Genomic DNA, 22,140 nt, shown 5'->3' on the forward strand with positions numbered 1-22,140 from the left:
ACATTTAAATGTGCGGGTGGCCGCAGGAGCCAGGCTGTCACAAAATCGGACCCTGCGCAGGGGTATAACTCATCGCCCCTTTGAGGAGGAACACTTTAAATACAAAACTGTCCCTTTATTTTCAAATGTATTTCATGTACTATATTTATTTACTACTTAACTTCCTCATGCTATTCGTTGTGCGTGGTTGCAATTTTCTTTGCTCGGTCAGTGTTCGCCGCTGAGGGCATGATGGGTTTCTTAGTTTATTCCTGTTGCTCTGTGCCCCCCACCCACCGGTACCGTCCCCATTCCATTGTAAGTTGGACCAATGGCCACTTTATTGAGGGCGATATTTGCACGTAAAGTAAAGGCTGACTGACTGATTGATCAAACGAGTGTCACGTTGTCAGAATTGCCTGACCGCAACCATAGCAATTTGGTATTTCCTCAAAGTGATCAAGTGTGTGTGTGTGTGTTTTTTTAGATAATGTGAATTTAAAAATGCAATGATTTTAGCATCAGAGCAGTGACGTCTTGTTAATGTTAAAAATAAAATGTTATGGTAGGGGGCACTGGCAGAGCCAGTGGGGGGGGGGGGGGGTGGGGTGGCACGTGCCCCCCAATGCTCCGATCGAAATCCCTAATTTCGATCGGATCATTTGGATTTATTAGTAATAAATCGGCATTTTGCGACTCCAACTGCCACTGCGTAGCATATTATTACGTGCCAGGGACTCTATGAGATGATAGGACAATAGTCTGAGTCCATAATTGGCAATAAACAACGGCAAAGCAGTTATAAGTGACTCACAGAATTGTGCGCAGAAGCGTATAGAGTCCACGACTTCCCTGAAGGCATTCACCTTCAGCGAGCGCGATGCCGGTCACACCACGCGGTTCTAATTCAACCCTCGATCGATGGCTGCGCAATCGCCGCACACGGGTCGAATAAAAAGCAAGGGACAAGTCCTTACTTACTAACAACTCCTCTATCATTTTTCATTGCTGGAGGGGTTGCCCCCGCTACCTGAAAATCCTGGCTCTGCCATTGGTAGGAGGTTATTTGTGTATATATGGGTGATGAAGCTGAAACCATGAATTCACTACACTCTGGAAACCTTGTTTAAACAAAGGTGGCTCAAACCTGGATTGCAACAACCCCAAGTTATACGCAGTGCTGACTCATTCCTAAGTAACAAACACCCACTTCAACAGAGTTGACATCATTGACAGGGGACTGTAACATATTGAGCGATGTTACCATTATTTCGCCAAGGTTTCTCCCCAGTTTGACAGTAAACCCAGTGTCACCTGATTTTCTGGGCTAGAAATAAAAGTTGCGTGCACACACAACTGGAATATAAAATGCTTTCGGGAACACTGAACTTGTTCATCATACATAAGAGGTTTTTCGGGTTAGATCGTGTGAATATATAAATGTGTCGTTAAACCCGCCACCACTAACTAGTAAGGGTCGTCACGTAAACAGACCAGTGCCAATTCGTCACTAGTACAGCACACCTGGTGTAAATGTTGTGGCTTTGGCTCTCCAACACACAACACCAGTGTGCTGTACTAGTGACGAATTGACACGTTCTGTTCACTTGAAAACCCTTACTAGTTGGCTGTGTCGGGTGGTGGCGGGTTTAACGACACATTTATATATTTACGCGATCTAACCCAAAAAAACACTATTATGGATGATATTGGTCGCGAAAGCCTACGTGTTCACCTGTTTATCATACATCACCAATTGCGTGTCATGCTGCAATAGCGAGGTTAAGCTTGTGATGGTTCTGTACAATGAATTGCAATCCCGGCAAAATCCGAGTTCATTTCCTGAACTGGGTCTGGGCTTCGCCTAGGTTCACTCAACATGAATTAAGTACCAAGGTGCGGTGTTTCGAAATACTAGTCGCCAGAAAACCAAGCCAGACAGGGCACACACGGTGTGCTTGGAACCACACCGAGAGACAGCGTGGAACAGAGAAAATGCATGCAAATCACAGACATCCTATTCAGATTTGAAACATGCAAATCGCAAATTCAATGTGAACTAAAAAGTTAGCAGCTCTGATAGTATGCGCGCTGTGACTCTAAGGGATGAATGATGATGGATACAACTGGGAATGTAATGGCAGACACACAACGTAAGTGGATTCAGCTAGGTGGATGACCACCTCAGAGATGGAGCAGATGAGATCAGTTCATGTACGGTAGTGAGATGGATTGTGGCAAACAGGATCATGAGAGATGGGGGCGGGGGCGGCAGATCTTTATCCAGCAATGCATAGACAACAGGTTGATGACAATAACACGTATGAAGTCACAGAGTCTCTTTGGAAAAAAATAAGTGTGGAAGCGATGGCCATCTCCGTTGGCGACCTTGAGCTATTGTGTGGGCCAAAGACGTGTGTACTCATATGGGATGTATAAACATGCATTAATTGGATGAAAACATCTTCATATATAGAGGACTGCAGAGCTTTGGCAATGTTGGGGCCGGCTCACTGCCTGGCTGCCTTCCAGTTTGTATGCGGTTCCTCAGCGAATGTGAGATGAAATTTGCATGAATTAAATGAAAAAAATCTAAACATTATTATACGGGGTGCAATAAGTGCCTTTTAAAATCAACAGAGTTGGCCTATGGTGAAGAACATTTGGGGGTGCCGCGGTGGCAAGATATTAATGACTTCGCCTGGTATACAAGAGGTCATGTGTTTCATCCCGACCCTTATGCATGTATATTTGGAGTTTGCATGTTCTCCCCTTTGTCGTGTGAATTTTTTTCCAGGTCCTCCGGTTTTTCCTCCACATTTAGAAACATGTGTTTAGAGTATTTGGCTGCTATAAATCTTCATATGATAAGCGACTCCATTGGGCTATCATTTGTGGCCAGGTCCCTTCTGAACAAGAACTATATAGCTCAGTGGGCCTCGCCTGGTAAAATAAAATTATAGTTTTAGTTAAGTTTAATTTGCATCACAAACAGAAGTTTGCTGGAAGGTTCCTGCAGATGATAGGCTGACTAACCCCAACCTTCTTGCAAGGCTACATTTGTGGAAAGCCAACAATGATCAACACCAGTGACAATTATCTGAACTGGTCCTGGGCCTCCCCAAGGTGGACTCAGCCTCAAATGAGTACCTGATGTGGTGTGTAAACATCGCCACTGGGGAGACAAAGGCGGTCGGGCATGGTGTTGGCCACCCACCCCCTCGTATACCATTCCGGCCTTCGTAGGTGCTCGCTAACAGCACTTGCTCCAGCAGTCTGTTAAGGCTGTACGGGGGCTCCTTGTATTTGTCTGTGTTATTGTTCAGAGTGACGGGTTCAGAGTTGCACCAGTTCGCGTGCGACTCGTGTCTCACTGGTATAGATGAGTTGAAAGCCCTGGTCGGTGCCATCTCCGTCGCTGTTAAACTCCAGCCACAGGTGGTTGGAGGTGCTGTTGAGCACCAGGTCCTGCATGCTCATGTCCGCAAAGGCACCCAGCAGCCTGGAGAAGCTGTCATCACCGTCGTACACCTGCACGCACCGTCGGTCACGGCAGCCATGGGGAAAGGGAACAGCAGAAGCACCCTGAGAGTGATTAATCTGAATGGCTGAGCTGAATCACATTCAATATTGTCTCTATGGACACGTTGTTATACTTAGTTTCCCGCACCTCCGATTAACACGGTTGGCTACGTACGGTGTGAAAGAAGTTCAAGTGAAGAAGTTTTCACATTGCACCAGGTGCTCATTTCAGGCTGAGTCGACGTAGGGGAGGCCCAGGACCAGTTCAGATAATTGTCACTGGTGTTGGCCGTGAGTGGGATTGGAACTCATGCTGGTGAGTTTATAGGGCAAAGACGGTCACTGCATTGTGCTTTTTCAGGTGTGCTTCTGCGGCCGTCTGGAACGCTCTTCCTTGCATTATTAGGTAGCCACTGGAACTGTGCACTTTTAAACCACATATATTGAAAAGTAATTTCTTAAAAACAGATTTTTGTGTTTAGTTTGTTGTCATTCCCCCGCACCTCCGATTCGTACGGTTGGCTACGTATGGTGCGAAAAAAGTTCAACATACCATTTGTTTCATCGTATATATGTGAAAGGAGCGTGACCAATGGTATAATGTGTAATCCAGCACTTTGGGGGTCAGGTTAGTGGATAGCTCAAAATAACAACGACGTGTGCACGAGTTAGGAGCATGACAACCCTTCCGTGATCGAATGCACTGTTGTAAATTGAGGTCATTATATAATTGGCCAATCATGATATTTTGAATGACGAAATTAATTAACCCATTCCTTTGTAAACTTTACACGCATAATAACTGAAAATTACCCATCATCAACAATGCAAATGGATGTATTAGAAGCATATTGCGATCATTGATTTAGTTGATTAATTTAATAACAATCATGGCTTAAATTTCGATTTAAAGCTTTCGTGACTGCAGGGATTTATATTATTGGATCTAGCGGTAAAGTCACGTAGAAGGGAAATAATAAAATAAGAAAAATAAAACATCATAAAATTCTCACGACGTTTTGGCCACAACACAAGCCAGTCTGTGACGAGTAGAGAACATAGGTTGTCACCTATCCATATGAATTATTTAGTGCTATCCCGTCTTGTTTCTTAAACACAGCACGTAACGTACAGGAGTAGCATACTTTAAAGCGTGGTCGCTCTTATATCAAGCTTCAGCCACGCACGACTACGGGCATCTTCAGGAGCTTGGATGAGAGGCTTCCCTGAAGACGGGGGAAATGCCCTACGCGTGGCCCGACACCGCACTCGGATTACAAGTGGCTGCGAAACGAGAGCGCGACGAGCGAACGATTTCACCAACGTTGCGAGAGACACACGGCCGCCGACGTCCCGTCACGGCGCGCGCCCGGCGAGGTCGAGGAATCGAACCTTGAGCAGGTCGCCGTGGCTCAGCTTGAAGGTCCTCGCCGTCAGCTGCACCCCGCGCCCAGCGCTCACCTCCACGCTGTACATGCACTCGTGGTGCCGCCCGTAGTGCCGCGGGTAGTTGGGTGACAGCAACACGCCCTCGTTGCCCCGCAGGGCCACCCCACACTCCGCTGTCGTTCGCACACAAAGACAACGTTCCCCCGCTTTAGCCTCTCACGGACAGCTGGGCGCGAGTGCTGTTAGCTAGCTGCGCCTATGAAGGCTGGCACGGTGCACGAGGGGGTGGGTGGCCAACACCACGCCCGGCCGCCTTTGTCTCTCTGGTGGCGAAGTTTAACACGTCGCACCGGGTACTAATTTGAGGCTGAGTCGACCTAGGGGAGGCCCAGAACCGGTTCAGATAATCGTCCATGGTGTTGGTCGTGAGCGGGAATCGAACTCGGGTAGCCGGGTTTGTAGCAGAGCACGCTAACCGCTACACCACCGCTCCCCACACAAACGCATGTACACATGCACTCACAAATCTACCCACCTCTCGCCGCATACATAAACACAGACACACAAAGCATGCACACACAGACCAGTGTATAGGGTAATCGTCTATTCTCTCTAGACAATGGTTAGTTTTTTGCTGTCATGCTTATTAAGCCATTAGCTATTCTTCTACGTAGCTTGTGTTCTATCCAGTGATGCGTGCGTTTACCTTGACGTTGCCTTTGAAGACCGACGCCACAGAACTGCTTCTGGAATCAATTGAATTAGCTTCCCCAACACAAAACCAAGATGGCACCTCTTCACGCAATGTGCCAGGTGTCATCCGCCACCAGATCAACAAGGGCCAACATTGTGTCATCTTCACTTTAGGCCGGCACAATAAAGCCCCGAGATGGTGCGTAAGATCGGTGATGTCATCCTTGCATGCAAACGCATGCTGGGTGGGATTCCTGCTGAGGTTGGTTGTTTTAAGACACCTTCTTACGTACCATGAAGGGTGTCCAGATACGTGTGATCCATTTTTTTTATTATTATTATTATGAGACAGCAGCTTGAACTATAAATAAAGGAATATCTCGCCAACATTTTAACCATGCAGCTCAAACTGCAGTCTAACTGCAATTCTTGAATAAGAGATGATGTTATTTCGGATGCCCTGTAATATAATTTGTTTATGGCATACACACATTTACATAACTGGTAACCCCTTATCAGTGCCTACCTTATTACAGACCAATTCAGACCTTATTGGTCACACCCTGCACCTTTATAAATCTCAGCATTCATCCTACAAAGTCCCATCACAAGGGAGAAACACAGACAAATAGACATTCATTTTGTTTGCCAGTATTGAAACGGTTGTAAACCATATGGACCCGAACACTCAATTTCCCTGTACAAGAATACAGGTAAACCGTACGGGGAGACACGTATGCATTTGTATCTGGCTGTTAGCACGCCTCCTTAGTTCGGATAGAGTGCTCCAATGTTGTGTCTAAGGTATAATTATCCCTTCAATGTTGTGCATAAGGGAAAATTATCACTTCCGACACAACATTGAAGCTAATTATAATTAGACCTCAATGCTGGGCTCAAGAGGATCGGCACGACTGTTTATGTTTTGTTGTGTGTTTAGTCACCGACGGCTACACTTGAGACCCCGGTTTAACCACGGGTTAATTAAAACCAGATACGTGCTCACATTTCAGTGGTTGGACATGGCCACCTGATGAACCAGGCCTCGTCAGAGGTCCAACCCTTCCAGAGCTTCTGATATGTCTGTGCCCGTATCACCATTGTCATGCATATCACTTTTAAGAGACAGTATCATAGACACAGTCACAGTAGCCTTATTTAATAAAATAGCTTGTGAACAGATACTTTAAACCAGTGGAAAATAATACAAGAGCAATCTGGTTCTTGAATCTTTTTGGAAAAAAGAAATGTGAAATGTACTTGTGAATGGCATTAATACGAACTATGAGGTTTGTGCTTATGAAAACAATTCAGAGGCAAACTGTATCTGTGTGAAGAGTGAAACGATCATATGTATCTATTATTGCTATTAAATGTGCTCTGCTCGATAGGAAATTCATAATACGTTTTACAATGTGGTTAAGAAAGGGTAAAATTGTTCAGTTACAAATATATAACTATATTCATGATGTTTAAATGAATTTTAATGTTTAGTGTGAGCGTGCGTGACACCTGCTGTTTCTGTAAAGAGGAAGCATCGTTGTTTTACGTGGTGGTATTATAGTGATCACATTGAATGTGTTATAGTTGGTGTGTGCGTGGTGTTGCAGCTTGTATACCAAAATATGATAAACACATTTCTTTAAAAAAATAAGCTTTGATTGATCCACTGCTGGATGAAAGCTTTCCCACACCACGTCAATCGGTGGGGTTGTTAAACCATAAATCTTGACATAAAGCTTTCGTGACAGCAGGAATTCAAATGTTTTGGGTCTTTCGGTAAAGAAACGTAGATAGGTTCAAATTAATACAAATGAAATAAACAAAAAACACGACGTTTCGATCACAACACAAGCGATCGTCATCAGGAGAAAAGAAAAAAAATCGCTTGTGTTGTGATCGAAACGTGGTGGTTTTTGTTTGTTTTATTTTTATTAATGTGAACCTATCTACGTGACTTTACTGAAAGACCCAAAAAGATTGTTAAACCATACTTCACCACGCTGAACTGGTGGAGATAGAGGAGTGCAAACGGTTCAGATACCAATGCCACCGATATAAGGTCACAGAAGTTGAACTCACGCAGCCATATCTCATCGGCCAGCAAGCTACACCCTGAGAAATAAAGTAGTGCAATTTGGTTAAATAATGTGCAGCTGCAGAGGCATGGGTTCACATGCCGCCAAATATTACTTCTCATGGGAATTCTTCATGGAAATGGACCAAATCTCACTCTCAATAGCCGCTGGGTACGTCACCGAACAGAAAGTGTTCCAGCCAGTAAGATTTGCTCGTGCTGTGTTATGGCCACACCTGCTCTGTTCACGACCATCGTAATATAAGCGTCGTATCCATCGTATCGTACCAATGGCATAATGGCCACTTTCATTCTGACTCCAGTGTTGTCCGGTTGTAGTGTTAAAGCGCACTTGACAATCCTACAATTTTAAGCGGAAGGCTGATGATTAAAAAAAAAAATATTGCCGCTCAAATATATTTTTCAAAAATTTTATACGCTTTGAAAATCGGTCTATGGCAAAAGGGTTTAAAGGGGATTTGGTAAGTATGGTAGAGAACTGCCTCGGAGGACTCTAGTTAGGTTGCTTAACTCGATACTTCTTCACCGCCCTGAGTGGATATCTGTGAAAAATATCTTCATAGCTTTCAGGATTCCTCGAGTAAAAATACATTTTCTTCTTCAAACTCGCAATCATATTGTATAAATTCAAATCTGGATCGGGGGGTTAAGAGCCCATGATCCCTCTTTGGTTAATAGAATGTGTACCTCTTCGTGTGTAGTTCAACACATTACACACAAAGAGATACGCATTACACGGGTAATTCCATGGGGTCAACTCAACCCATTATTTCTCTGGGGTCAATAGAATGTGTACCTCTTCGTGTGTAAGTCTACACAATACACATGGAGAGGTGTGCATTACACGGGTAATGCCATGGGTAGACTTGGCTCCCCCAAACCACCCCCTTGCCCATACACATGTGGAATTTTCACCACAATCTCTGGGCGACCAACACACATGAGTGCAACCCCCCCCCCCCCCCCATCGACCATTTGAGCAGCGGAGCCGTAAAGCCTCTAAACCTGTTCTGGCCATACTATCACCGCATTCTCCAGTGGGTTGAGATGCTCAGGAAAAAGAGGCGCACACCCCCACCCCCCAGCTTTTGTTTTGATTTATAATACGTGTCAAAAAGCGAGTCTTATAATCCGGAGAAATACGGAATACGCGTCGGTATCATGGCTAGCGTCGCGGCACTGGGAGCGGTGTAGCCCCGGAGCGAACTATCGTATGGCAATGTTTTCGCGCGTCAGGAGAGCCTTGCACACGCGCTCTCCCCCCGAACAGCTGTGAGTCGTGCGGGCAAAGGAATGAAGCTGGTGACCACCTACCCACACACCTTGGGAGTGGAGCGCTCCAGACCCTGCGGCTGCCCCCGAGGCACACGAGGCGTGGCGAGCCCTCGAGCCGGTAGCCCGGCGAGCACTCGAAGGCCAGCGCGTCGCCCACCAGGAAGCTGTCGCCCGAGTGGCGGCCGTACGGAGGCATGCCGGGATCGTCGCACGGCTCCAGGTCGTACTCTGATTTTGGTCGTCGGTCACGGTATAAGGAACAAAAAGTCAGGGGGGAGAGGAGGGACGGTCATCGCGATCATTGCCAACAATGCCATTAAAAAACGTGCCTTTCGCGACCGTTGGTTCCTCCTGCCAGAGCATGCAAATGTTGACCTCATCATCACCATCATCTGTCTTTTAGGGTTTCTAATTTGTCATGCTGAGGGTAATCTTCAAGGACCAGCATATCTGACAGCTGCTCTTGAAGGACAAGCATATCTTTGGATCTCACCCTTGTTGCGTCGTTCGCCTGACCTTCTAAGTCTGTTTTGCAATCTCATCACCACCATCCGGCTCGAGGTCTCTTTTGTCATTGGCTTCCAGCTGCGACTCCAAACGCAAAGCCTTCGCGTCCTGTACATGTGAACCCCCATCACTCAACCATATCTGCCTTAATATGCCGACAATGTTTCCCCACTTTGTTCTATTATGTATTTCTAAGTTGTGTAACCTATCACGCCATGAGCTTCCTAGAATTCTCCGCATGCACAACTTAAAATGCTTCCACCAACCCAAGCGCCCTGTGCAGACTACAAAGAATAAGTGGAAATGTTTTATGCAAACTCATACAATTCGCAAGTACAGCAGCAGCACCAAATCTGCAACATTTGGTTTGAACACATTTTTATTACAATTTGTCACTGTTGTAATAGATTTTCTGAAAAACTTTGCTACTAAAAGTTTAAAACTTAATGTTTGTTTTGCAGATTATATTTAATACACATTTTATATTTAGTACTGCGTGCATTTTTTTTTACTTTTCCGCCAATTTGGTTTTAGTTTACACCTAAGTGTTTCACGAATGTTATGGTTTTCTATTTTATCCAGTCACGTAAACCCATTCGCGTGCAATGCTATCCTCGTCGTGGGCACTGTTTGTGCCACGTAAAGAGCGCAGAGCCACGAGCGAGTAAACATGTGCGTATGTAAAAAATGTAAACGTGTTAAGACGACAACGGCGATGATGGAGTTCACAGGTGCGGATGTTCTGTGCGAGGGCACGTGGATTCGATCTGTTTTTCTCCCGCCACCATAAACATTGCTTCGCAATTCACTAGCTTCTTCTTTTCTATCCGATGGGAATACTTTTAATTAACACCCCCACCCCCCAACTCAGAGATTAGTATTTTTTGCTAAACTCTAGTTCTGGAGCAGCCATAATCTACAATGCTTCGGATTTTGAAACACTGCGACTGTGGAATGCTTAAACTTTATATTTGCATACGATAATTATGTTCTGTCTTTGTAGAACCCCTGCCAAGCGAATGTGGAATCCCTACCACAGGCTCAGAAGCCTGGCAATGCGCATTGGTGCATTGCTCCTTAGAGCAGGGAAACACTTTCACCGTATGTATTTTAACCGAGATGTGTACCGGACAGCATTTAATCTTGGACGTGATCAATGTATATATGTATGTATGTTGAACTTCTATCACACCGTACGCAGCCAACTGTGCTCATTGGGTTGACTGCATTCAGTGCTGAGAAAAAAAAACTGATCAATGGGCACCAGCTTATGAATATTATCATCATAGCATTCAATAGGAAGATTATGAGCTTAAATCAATCATCATCGTCCAATGTCCAGCCTCACTTCCCGAAACTCAAACGTCGAGTTGACGCCTGCGGATTCACCGCAGAGGCCTCGAGTGGCAGCAGAGCCACGGCGCTCACCCCGGAAGGTGACGTTGAAGCCCTCGTAGGCCATCGAGAAGTCGGAGACAAAGCGCAGCTGCACACGGGGGTTGCTGGTGTGCAGGCCGGCGCGGAGGGGGGCTGGCAGGCCCGAGCCGGCCAGCCGTGCCACGGGCTGGGAAAAGCTGTCGTTCTCGGTGATGAGCAGGTAGTCGTGCTGGCTCTCCAGGTGGAACGTATGGAAGGTGAACTCCACACCTGCGAGGTACGGGGGAGGGGAAAGGGGGCAGGTGTCGGGGGCCTGCCGTGAGAGACCGCCACCGAACGCCCTATCGTCTGTTCAAACGGGTGTCACTACACGGGAGGCCTCCGTCCAGTGAAGGCCATGCCTCCCCCACCCCCCGCAGCAGAGACATATGCTCATTTGACACAATGAGACACTTTTGATGAAGATGGTGTAATCCTGCCGGGTTGCACTGTGGTTGGAATGCTATGAACAAGGGCCTCTTAATGTTGATCTTTCGCACCATTTATTGGCAGCTGTGCTAATCGGAGGTGCTGGGGAAGGATAAAAAAAAGACAAAAAACAGTTTTAAAGAACTGAGTCTTCAATCTAAATTTAAAAGTGCATTGCTCCAATGGCTTCCTAATATCGGAAGAGCATTCCAGACAGCCGCAGAAGTGCATCAGAAACCCCGCGATGCAGTGACCGTCTTAGTTCGATGGCTAATCAAAAGCCGCTGCGAGGATGACCGGTGTTCGCCTAACGCTTTATGCTCCTTGACGAGATCAGCAAGGTAAAAGGCAGAGTTATTGATTAATGCTTTGAGTTTCTTCACAATTGTAATGTTCCAAGGTAATATCCCGGTCAGGGGTCAACTGTGATCCTCAAATGAATCGCCCTTTGCAGTAAGTCGACGCTGATAATAGCATGGGGGATCCTGCCTTGGGAATGTAGAATAGTCTTGGAGGGACTGACTCAGCCTATCAAATATCCTTGTCCAAAATAATGAAAACCAACATTTTAAAAGTAAATATATGGGTGTCATATGGAAAAGCGGACCTTGCCATGGGAATGTGGAGATTTCACCAATGGTTTAGGATTCATAAGGGAGATATACGCTACCCAATGACTCATCGATTAGGTGTTAAAACTATTTGATGGGATGATATTAACCCATCATTTATGACTCCAAGAGGGCATAATTTCACTCCAGCTCAGCTCTTGATCCTAACCGAGGTGGTAGCGATGTACGCTTACTCAAAAAAACCCTCATCTACAGACACATTTGTCTCCCTCTACGAATGCGTTGATGTTGTGAAACGTACCGCATTGTATGCTGAAAAAGCCTCGACATTATCCTACGCTGAGTTCAAATAACGACTGCCAAATGGGTTTCGCAAGGCAAAAATAATCAATAGAGAAAACCTGCATCGCTGGGATTAGAATGCAGAACAAAATAACCGCTATGCCACTGCTCCCATAAACACACACACTGAGAATGGAGGACTGAATATTGTTAAGCTGTGCAATGCAAGTTTTTTCTTTGCAGTGTGAAGAATAAAAAGGAATTTTGCACATGACACTCACATATTTGGCGATAAAAAGCCCAGCGTGAACAAACAACAGGTGTTGCCAAATGCCAAATCCTTGTCTCTGTTGTCAAGCCAACGTGCTACGCTTTCTATGCTTGCCTTGTGAAAAAGCACTCACTATCCACTAAATTTTCCATCAATATACTGCAGAAAACAATGCAAAACTCAAACCATGTCCTATTTGCTCAACTACTAAACGTTATATAGAGCAAAAAGAGGTGAATATGAAAATCGCAAATGTTAGGGGTAAGTGGACATTATTAGAAGGAAAGATGGTTATGGCCACTCCTGGTCACTCCATGCATACATGGGCCATCTCCTACTTTTGATCCAAATTCAGGTAAATTCCACATTATTACCATGTTGGGAGCCAGGCCATCCATATTCTGACCACTATGAACTTCTTAGAAAGATGTAACCACTTTGTTGAACCTCCAGAAAGATGATTGACAGAGACACCCCTCGGCTGAAATGTGAACTCTCAACCTTTTGTGATCATCTTTGGGAGTCGAGTACTTGCTCAGGTCCAATTACAGCTCCATTTGTTGGACAGGTCAAAATTAATAGGCAAACACTAACGTAAGTTAAGCTTCCTGTACAAATCTCAGTTTTTATATTTGCCAGCTCAGCATTAATAGACGGGCACCAACTTAGTTTACCTTTCCGTACAAATCTAAATTTTTGAGGTTTGTCAGACACATGTGTGAAGCAAGTGAAGGGTTAACTAGATAAGCAAGTGCTGTTAGCGAGCACCTATGAAGGCTGGAACGGTACACGAGGGGGTGGGTAGCCAGCACCACAGTGCCGATGTTTCCACATCACACCAGGTACTCATTTAAGGCCGAGTCGACCTAGGGGAGGCCCTGGATCAGTTCAGATAATCGCCACTGCTGCTGATCGTCAGCGGGAATCAAACTCGGGCCGGCGGGGTTCGTAGAGCAAAGACAGTCTCTGCGTTTAGTTTGTTCACCTTCCCCCGCACCTCCGATGAGCACGGTTGGCAAGATACGTTGCGAAAGAAGTTAAACACACATCATCATCATGGCTTGGCTTCGCGAACGAAGATCTAGGAAGGACATCCACGTCTTCTGCAGGCACGCTGGTGGCTGAAGAGGCCTATGCGGGACAGGCAGGTCCTGCCACAACAGCTGCAAGTGAAGGTCTCATCTGGGATGGGTGCTGAGGGATCACGGTTCTTCCTCCTTCTCCTTTTGTCCTCCATACGGGCCCTGCGGGTATCTTCGAAGAAGGAGGTGGCCTGGTGGACTGTGTGCCGCCAGGAGTTGCGATCAGCTGCTTGTGTTGCCCACTGACGGTGATCGATGCAGCAAGCAGTGAGGGACTTCTTCAGGGAGTCTTTTTAAACACACATACATACAAGTGATCTACCCACAGTACTGCCCAGTGGGGTGAAGTGCGTTACCTTTCCCATGAGACACCTCCACCGTCCATGTGCAGTTGAGAGAATTTTGGTAGAAGTCAGGAAACCTTGGGGACAAAATGGTTCCCTTTGATGCCTGGGTGTAGCCACCACACAGCGCTGAAATTAAACAAACAAAATCATCAGGGTATCACAAACAGCAATATGACATTTAAGCATGGTAGTATATCAGAACTTAAGATCAAGGAATAAATGACACTGATACTGCTATACCATATATATTATGGTGCTTTTTTTCTGGAATATTTTTTTTTGCAGTTTTTTCCTGGATTTTTCTGTTTGCGCATAGTCACTTTAGGATTTCGATTTAAAGCCTTCGTGACTGCAGGGATTCATCTTCTTGGTTCTTTCGGTAAAGTCACGTAGAAGGGAAATAATAAAATATAAAAAATAAAAGATAATAAAATAAAAATTATCACGACGTTTCGGCCACAACACAAGCAGCCGTCCTCAGGTGAAGAAACAGAGCTATCGGAAAGACAGCGTTCCACTTTAAGATGTTTTCTTGTTCATGTTTTTGTTTTTTGTTTGTTGCGGTTGCACCCGATTCAAGAGCCGAATGGCTCACAGGGCTGTACCAAATAAATGAAACTGAAAAAAAAACTGAAACCACCCCATCACGACTTTAAATATTATCACATGTTTCTTTTCACATATGTTGTTTATATTCTGTTGTTGTAACTTGCTGACCTGCCCCGACTGGAGATCTGTGAAACAGAGCTTCGAAGCTCATCAGATTTCTCCAGGATAAATAAAGATTGTGATTCTGTTACGTCTCACAGGTTCTTTTCAACACAGATCTCCCTCGCAATTGGCTCTCACCTCTAAATAACTCGATGTGACGTCTGTTAAATTCCAGCATACACGTTGTTCCATATAAAGCATCAATAAACCGAAACTTTTATTTTATTTACAAAAGCAAGGTTGCTGTCCACCTATTTTAAAGACACGCGGGATTTACAGAGTGCATGGGCCAAGCTGCCATTCAGTGGAAGCTTTGCAAAAAAAATTGTTGCATTAATTTATCAAGCTATTTGTGCTGTGCCGATAGTACACAGCTCACGATGAGAACGCTGCCCGGGATGTTTGACACTTTGTTGTGCTCAGAATAGACTGGCTACTGAGTCACGAATGTGGAAGAAATAACCGTGAGTTTAGGTTCCCTAACAGAGATGAGCACAGTCTCAATGTTCGCCGGTGCATTGAGCAGTGGCGGCTCCTGCAAAATCTCTCAGGGGGGGCAAATGTCTGGATGATTGATAAGGATAAGGTCCACCCATGCAATGGATAAATTAACAGCTTAAGCATGTAAAGGTAACTTCACTTCTTTAATATTAATGAAAAATAAAGTGACTCTTACAATACATCCTGTTTGTTTATATACTCACTATTATTACAATCCACTCAGTTTCTTTAATTAAAGATTCCACTAGGTGGCGACAAATAATATTGTTGACTGAAACGTGTTTACGTATGATGACGTAAGCACGTTAGTACGAGCCCTCCCGGAAGCCATAGAGAATGCATTGGAGCGCCCGTCGTTCGAATAAAATCATCTTTGAATGTAAGTCTATGGGAACACTCTGGGCGATTCTCAGCCAGAGTGAAAAATCCCAAAAAGAGGCGGTACTCCACAGAACGTGACATGACGCTGATTGAACTATATCCAGAGGCACAGTAACGGCTAGCGTGACTCTGTGGTTGAATGACATTGGTGGTGCGTCGCCCAATCGCCCTAATGAAGAAACCGGCCCTGGCATTGAGGCAATCTAAACTAAAACTAAACAATGTCTTATTTCACCAGGTAAGGCCCACTTAGCTATGCAGCTATTTTTCAGAAGCGACCTGGCCACAAATAATATATCAACGAAGTGGCCTATCACGTGTATTGCAGCCAAATACTTTAAACGAATGTTTCTGAATGTGGAGGGGAAAACCGGAGGACCTGGAGAAAAATCCATACGACCACGGTGACTTCATGCAATTTCCAAATATACAGCAGGTGTCTGGGTCGAGATCGAACCCACAACCTCGTGTATACAATGCGAGGTAGTTAACATCTCGCCACCGGGATTGGTGAGATGCCTCACAATCAGGGCAAATTTACTGAGCTGAAATATTAATGACTAACCAGCAGCAAAGCCAGCCTTTATTTTTTGGGAAACGCAACTGAGTATGTCATGGTTCTTAATGAGTTTGTTTGATCTTTAACAACATACACATTACATTCATTTCCAAATGTTCCCACAGAACGCCATTTTTTGTGCAGATTAATTCACTGTGTGTACAATTAAACTATCTGCAAACATTGCAAGGCATTCCTCTGTGTCCAATTATGCTCGAGTGAAATAAAAAAAAAGATGCTACAAGGAATTATTTAAAGTGTTTGTGAATGGTCTGGTGATACGTTCTCTGTGATTTATGATGCCTTGCTATATGGCCCATTCAGGGGAATGACCCAGAAAAAAATATATTTGTTTAATTCCTCACTGACTTTTCCCGACCAAACAACCTGTTGCAACAAATTAACAACTATGTGTGTATATTCATATAATATTAATACATTGGTGGTGCAATACATTATGGGTAACAACAAGTAGAGATTGTTTTCATTGAATGTTTACATTTATAATCAACGATTTTTGGGTTTAGATCGCGTTTATTTATAAATGTGTCGTAACGGCAAAGTTAAGGCCTTTAGAAAGGACAGAAATCATGTCAGTGGTTAAATCAGTGTTAGTCAAGTTCATTACGGTTTTGTTTTCAAATTGTTCGTTTTTAATAGGGATTTGTTTATTGTAAAGTCTAGAAAATTTGTTAATTTGGTTAGCATTTGTTAGATTAAACACATTATCAGCCGATTGTTGTGTTATAGTATCGATTATATTCCAATCATGCATGGACACACTATTGCTTATATTTAAATGTAAATGCTTTAGCGATTCAGAAATGTTGGATAATTCACTCCTGTTGTGTTGTATTCTCTCTATTAATAATAATTCGCTAGCTTTGTGTAGTATTTTGTTAGCCTTAGAAGACTTTATGTGATGTGTTATTTTAACTGCGTTTGGTATTACCTTCGAAACAAAGATATTCAAATCCTAGCAGCTGACAAGGGCCGCACTACAGTAGTGATGTCACGAGCCGATTATGATAATAAAATTAAAGATTTATTAGAGGAAAGTACCTACATTAAAATTAAACGAGATCCAACTAATACTTTGGAACGTAAGACTACTGCATTCATTGCAAATTCATTAATCCCAAAAAATGAGCAATTCCTAATGAAGCCAAGGGCTTCAAAACCACCTAGACTGTATGGGCTACCAAAGATCCATAAAGTCGGCATCCCTTTACGACCTATAGTCAGTACAATTGGCTCTGCCACCTATAAATTAGCAAAATATGTAACTAAACAAATTCAGCCTTACATCGGTAGGACATCATCATTCATAAGAAATTCAGAACATCTTGTGAATATGATCAAAGATATTAAACTTAACCCTAATGATATTTTGGTGAGTTTTGATGTGATTTCGCTATTCACTAAGGTTCCAGTGAGCGAGTCGCTTAAATTACTTGATACACTGGTAAAGAATACAGGTTTACCAAAAGATATTCCGAAACTCGCAGACCATTGTTTAAATAACACTTACTTCTTATGGAGAGGCGAATTCTTTAAACAAAGGGAGGGAGCAGCAATGGGCTCTCCTTTATCTCCTGCTATAGCAAATTTGTACATGGAAAACTTTGAAACCAGAGCACTTGCCTCGAGCACATTAAAACCATCCTTTTGGTTTAGATATGTGGATGACACTTTGGTTGTCTGGCCACATGGTAAAGATACACTTAACGATTTTCTAAATCATCTCAATGCACAAAACCCGGCCATTCAGTTCACCATGGAAATGGAGGTGAATAACACACTCCCGTTCCTGGATATTTTACTTGGGCATGGCCCAAACGGTAAAATAACACACAGCGTTTACAGAAAGCCAACGCACACTGATGCCTATCTGAATGCAGATTCGCATCATCACCCAGCTCAGAAATCCTCTCTTATCAAGACGCTAATACATCGGGCTAAAACAGTGTCAGATGGTGAAAGTCTAGTGAGAGAGATTAAACATGTTAAAGAAGCACTAAGACAGAATGGCTACAATAATGCTCAAATTAACAGAGCACTAAAAGCCAAATCACGATCGCAAAGCAACACTGCTGAAAGCGATCAGATTATTAAAACAATAAAAATACCATTTATCTCAGGAGTGACTGATAAATTAGCCCGTGTTTTGCAAAAGCAAAACATTACAGTAAGATTTGGTACAGTACACAAAATTCAACAACTAGTAACGTGCACTAAAGACGAATTACCTAAATTATCAACAGAAGGTGTATATCGGATTAATTGTGTATGTGGCAGATGCTATATTGGACAGACAGGGCGTAACGTTAGTGTAAGACTAAAAGAACACCAGAGAAATATTAAACTATCACAAACACAACTATCGGCAGTAGCAGAACATGCATGCCAACAGGGACACTCAATTGATTTTGACAACGTGGAAGTGTTGTGTAAAACTAGTTACTACTGGCAAAGACTAATTAGAGAATCGATTGAAATTGAGAGAAACAGAAATAACTTTAATCGCTCAGACAGCTATAGGCTTAGTGCGGCCTGGAAGCGTATTATTAAATAAGATACATTACAATTACTTATAAGGGAAACAACCACTAACTGATTACTAATGTAGCATAATCACAATAAAACACATTCCAAATGATTACTAATCTACAACTCGCATCGTAACAATAGCCTGATTACTAATCTAGTATATAATTACAATCACTCCCCCCTTGAATCTTTGCACCTGATGAGTTAATGATGACGTCACCCTGCTGCTGCTCTATATAAGAACGGGAGACACAGGAGAGCCTCACCATTCTGGCGAATTGCCCGATGATGCTGATTGCAATTACCAGCGAAACGTCGTACTCAAATTGTAAATGTTGTTGCTTCAACACACCGGTGGGCTAAAGCAGTGAACTATTTGTCTTTGTCAACGTGACACATTTTTACTGATTGGCCGTGTCGGGTGGTGGAGGGTTACGACACATTTATAAATAAACGCGATCTAAACCCAAAAATCGTTGATTATGAATAACATTGGTCGCGAAAGCCTACGTGTTAAAATGTTTACATTTATTTAAAAAAAACTGTGGAAACATTACTAGTAATAACGATGAATATGTTGACTATTTTGACAAACGAGGAGTAAAATCCGGTCCAGTGGTACTGTGGCAGAACACACAACTTAGGGTCAGTCACCAAGTATAGCTGTACAGGGGAGGAAATGTCTCTAATCATCATCATCATCATTGGAATAAAGACCTCATTAGAGAACCCAACATCACACATCCGTGGCTCTGACATTCCGCCCTCGAAGACACCGGTGGTGTAACCATCAACCGCATAGAAACATCAACAGGCCGATGCACCAAATCTCCTTCGTGAATGGAGAATTAAAGACACGAGCCAGAGCAGTGCGACTGTGGCATGCAACCCGAAACTACGGGCCGTAGCGTAAACCCACCGTAGTTAGCATCCCTTCAACTGACGAGTATGGTCGAATGCCCCCAAGATCCGCGCGTTGTGGTTAGGTCCTCAAGGCAGCCGTGGATTGACAGAGGATTGTAGTGAATCTTAAAGAAGTGTTTTTTTTGTTGTTTGTGTGAAGTCAACTCATGGGGCGTTCTACGTTCGACAAAGCCTAAGACCAAGCGGGTAAGAAAATCAGTCTTAGAAATTTTGATACCCCAAAGTGTTTTCTGTCCTTGGGAATCGTTTAAATAAATCAGCTGTGGTTGATTTAGTTTGTATTTAACGTACAAGGAAAGGATGGATTTTATTTCTCCAAAAAAATTGAGCCCTTACGAAAATCATTCATGAAGGCGATCATTATTCAAAACCTAGACTCTATTAGTTTAAGTTATGGCTCTGATGTGCTTCACACATGAGTATGTTTTATCATAATTTACATCTGTCATAAATACAATCTACTCAGATTGTGCCTAGAGATTTTTCTGGATAATATCTCTCTCTATACTTGTGCATGCGTTCATGTATGTACACATTTCTCTTATGCATGCATGTATGTGTGCATTAATTTATGTGAGCATACATGGGTTCTTGTGCGTGTGCATGTATGTGCAGAGGCGGTAGTGTCGTTCACTGCGCTTCGAACTCGGTGACCCGAGATCAATTCCCGCCCACGGCCAATACCAGTGACGATTATCTGAACTGGTCCCTGGCCTCCTCTTGGTCGATTTAGCCTCAAATGAGTACCTGGTGCGGTGTGTAAACATCACCACTGGGGAAACAAAGGCGACTGGGCATGGTGCTGGCCACACCACTCCCCCCCCCCCCCCTTCGTGTGCTGTGCCGGCATTCATAGGCCCTCGCTATGAAGGCTATACGGATAATCTTTATCTTTTGGCGATTATGTATGAAAACACTGTAGATTTCATTGCCAATTATTACTGCCGTGCAAAAAAGACTAAACCAGCCATTAATGTCACATACATCTCACTAATGGATGGGCGAGCAGATTCCGGAGTCATCGTTGTCTGGCTAAAGTGGTAAAATTGCTCAATGCTCAAAGCTGATGAAAGTGGACACGCATTTGTCACTTAAAATGTGTCATTTGTTTTTTTTTACTTACGAGAGGAATTCATCTATGAGCAAAAGAAGCACACGTTAAATATAATGACCACGATCATACGAGTGATTGAAAATAATAATACACTTTGAAGCGCATTCATATTACAATCATTCTAAACAATTCACAGCCGTTTCATTTATACACCGATGTAACCATATTGTACCGCAGGTGTTATCTTACAAGAACTCCCTCGCTTTATTAACAATGCGATAACTTTTTGAAGCACCAGCATTGATTTATTTGAGGGTTTCATGCCCACAAGGGCCTGTGGAATTACAAACCCACTTACGGATACCCTGAGGAAGCATATGGAAGTCGCTTTCCCGGCACGCTCACACAAGCAATGGGAAATGCTCATTGACATTGGTGGCTCGAAACCATTGGCGGAAATTCCACATTGCCCATGCAGGGGCCAATGTCTCCATGACAAAGCCACTCCTGGCGTCTCACGCACATGAACGTGTAAATTTTTTGGTGCCATTCTTTGACACAGAGTGGCAATGGAAATAGTATGGCCACCACGATGATATTATTTGAAATGGGCGCCACGGTGGCGGGATGTTAACTACTTCGGCTCGTATACAGGAGGTCGTGGATTCGACCCCTACCCTGACACCTGTGAATTTGAAATTTTGACGTCTCTCCCCGTGGTCCCTTGGATTTTTCACCGGCCCTTCCGATTTTTCCGTCCACATTTAGAAACATGCGTTTAGAGTGGAAATAGAGCTATATAGCTCAGAGGGCCTTACTTGGTTAAATAAAAATAGTAGTTTAGTTCATTCCATTATTAACATAATCATAGGACGGTAAGCATGATGTTCGACAGACAATGGTCAATCCACTTCTGGATGAAAGCCTCCCCCAAGCGTAGCCCACGCCGCCACCATCTCTCACACTCCCACGATGCTGAAATCCACCCTTGCACCGGCACGCAAACTGATTCCATCGCTCCATCTCCTCTGTGGACGTGCTTTGGATGCGTCCCAGCCCTTGGTGGTCACTCCATTAGTATTCTTTACCACCGTCCATCGTTCCTTTGAGCGACGTGTCCGACCCAAGCCCGAGGCACTACCCTGAAGAGGTCGGATGATGCCAATGACCTACGCATGCTTAAACATCCGCGCGTTCCTCTTCTTAGCTATCAACGTGATTCCAAGCACACATCTTTCCATGCCTCATTGCGAACGTTTAAGTTGTTGTCCGATATTTTTTTTTCGTTCAGAATAATATTATTTCGGTATATGAAAGCAAATAAATTCATGACAGAGATACATCTTTGAACATCCGCATCATGCAAACGCAACAAGCGTTACATTGATTCATAATTCGTTCCTTTTGGGTTTTATCGTGTCAGTATAATGTGAAAAAATAAAGTAAGAACCCAAAGCAGGAAGTTCGTTCACGTTAGAGCCGAGCTTTAGTTAACACCTGATGATGCTGGCTATAATCTCCAGCGAAACGTTGTACATAAACGTATTAAGACCTTGGGTGCCTTTCAACATCCTGGTTTGCTGCTGATACACCAAATC

The 22,140-nt window shown here is 43.8% G+C and overlaps 1 protein-coding gene across 2 annotated transcripts in view; it reads right to left on the reverse strand.

The window, feature by feature from the left end:
• The window catches only part of LOC133353404 (CUB and sushi domain-containing protein 3-like), a 634,534-nt gene that overhangs the window by 239,320 nt on the left and 373,074 nt on the right, over positions 1–22,140 (reverse strand). For both annotated transcript variants that reach the window (XM_061569655.1, XM_061569654.1), the window contains exons 19-23: positions 13,872–13,988; positions 10,892–11,110; positions 8,996–9,184; positions 4,894–5,063; positions 3,354–3,510 (exon numbers count right to left, since the gene is read on the reverse strand). In XM_061569655.1, the coding sequence (XP_061425639.1) occupies positions 3,354–3,510; positions 4,894–5,063; positions 8,996–9,184; positions 10,892–11,110; positions 13,872–13,988 (852 nt within the window). The remainder of the gene's footprint in view (positions 1–3,353; positions 3,511–4,893; positions 5,064–8,995; positions 9,185–10,891; positions 11,111–13,871; positions 13,989–22,140) is intronic.

The sequence above is a fragment of the Lethenteron reissneri genome, chromosome 43 (genome assembly GCF_015708825.2).
Source record: "Lethenteron reissneri isolate LAM-NWPU_2019-01 chromosome 43, ASM1570882v1, whole genome shotgun sequence".
In the NCBI taxonomy this organism is placed as follows: Eukaryota; Metazoa; Chordata; class Hyperoartia; order Petromyzontiformes; family Petromyzontidae; genus Lethenteron; species Lethenteron reissneri.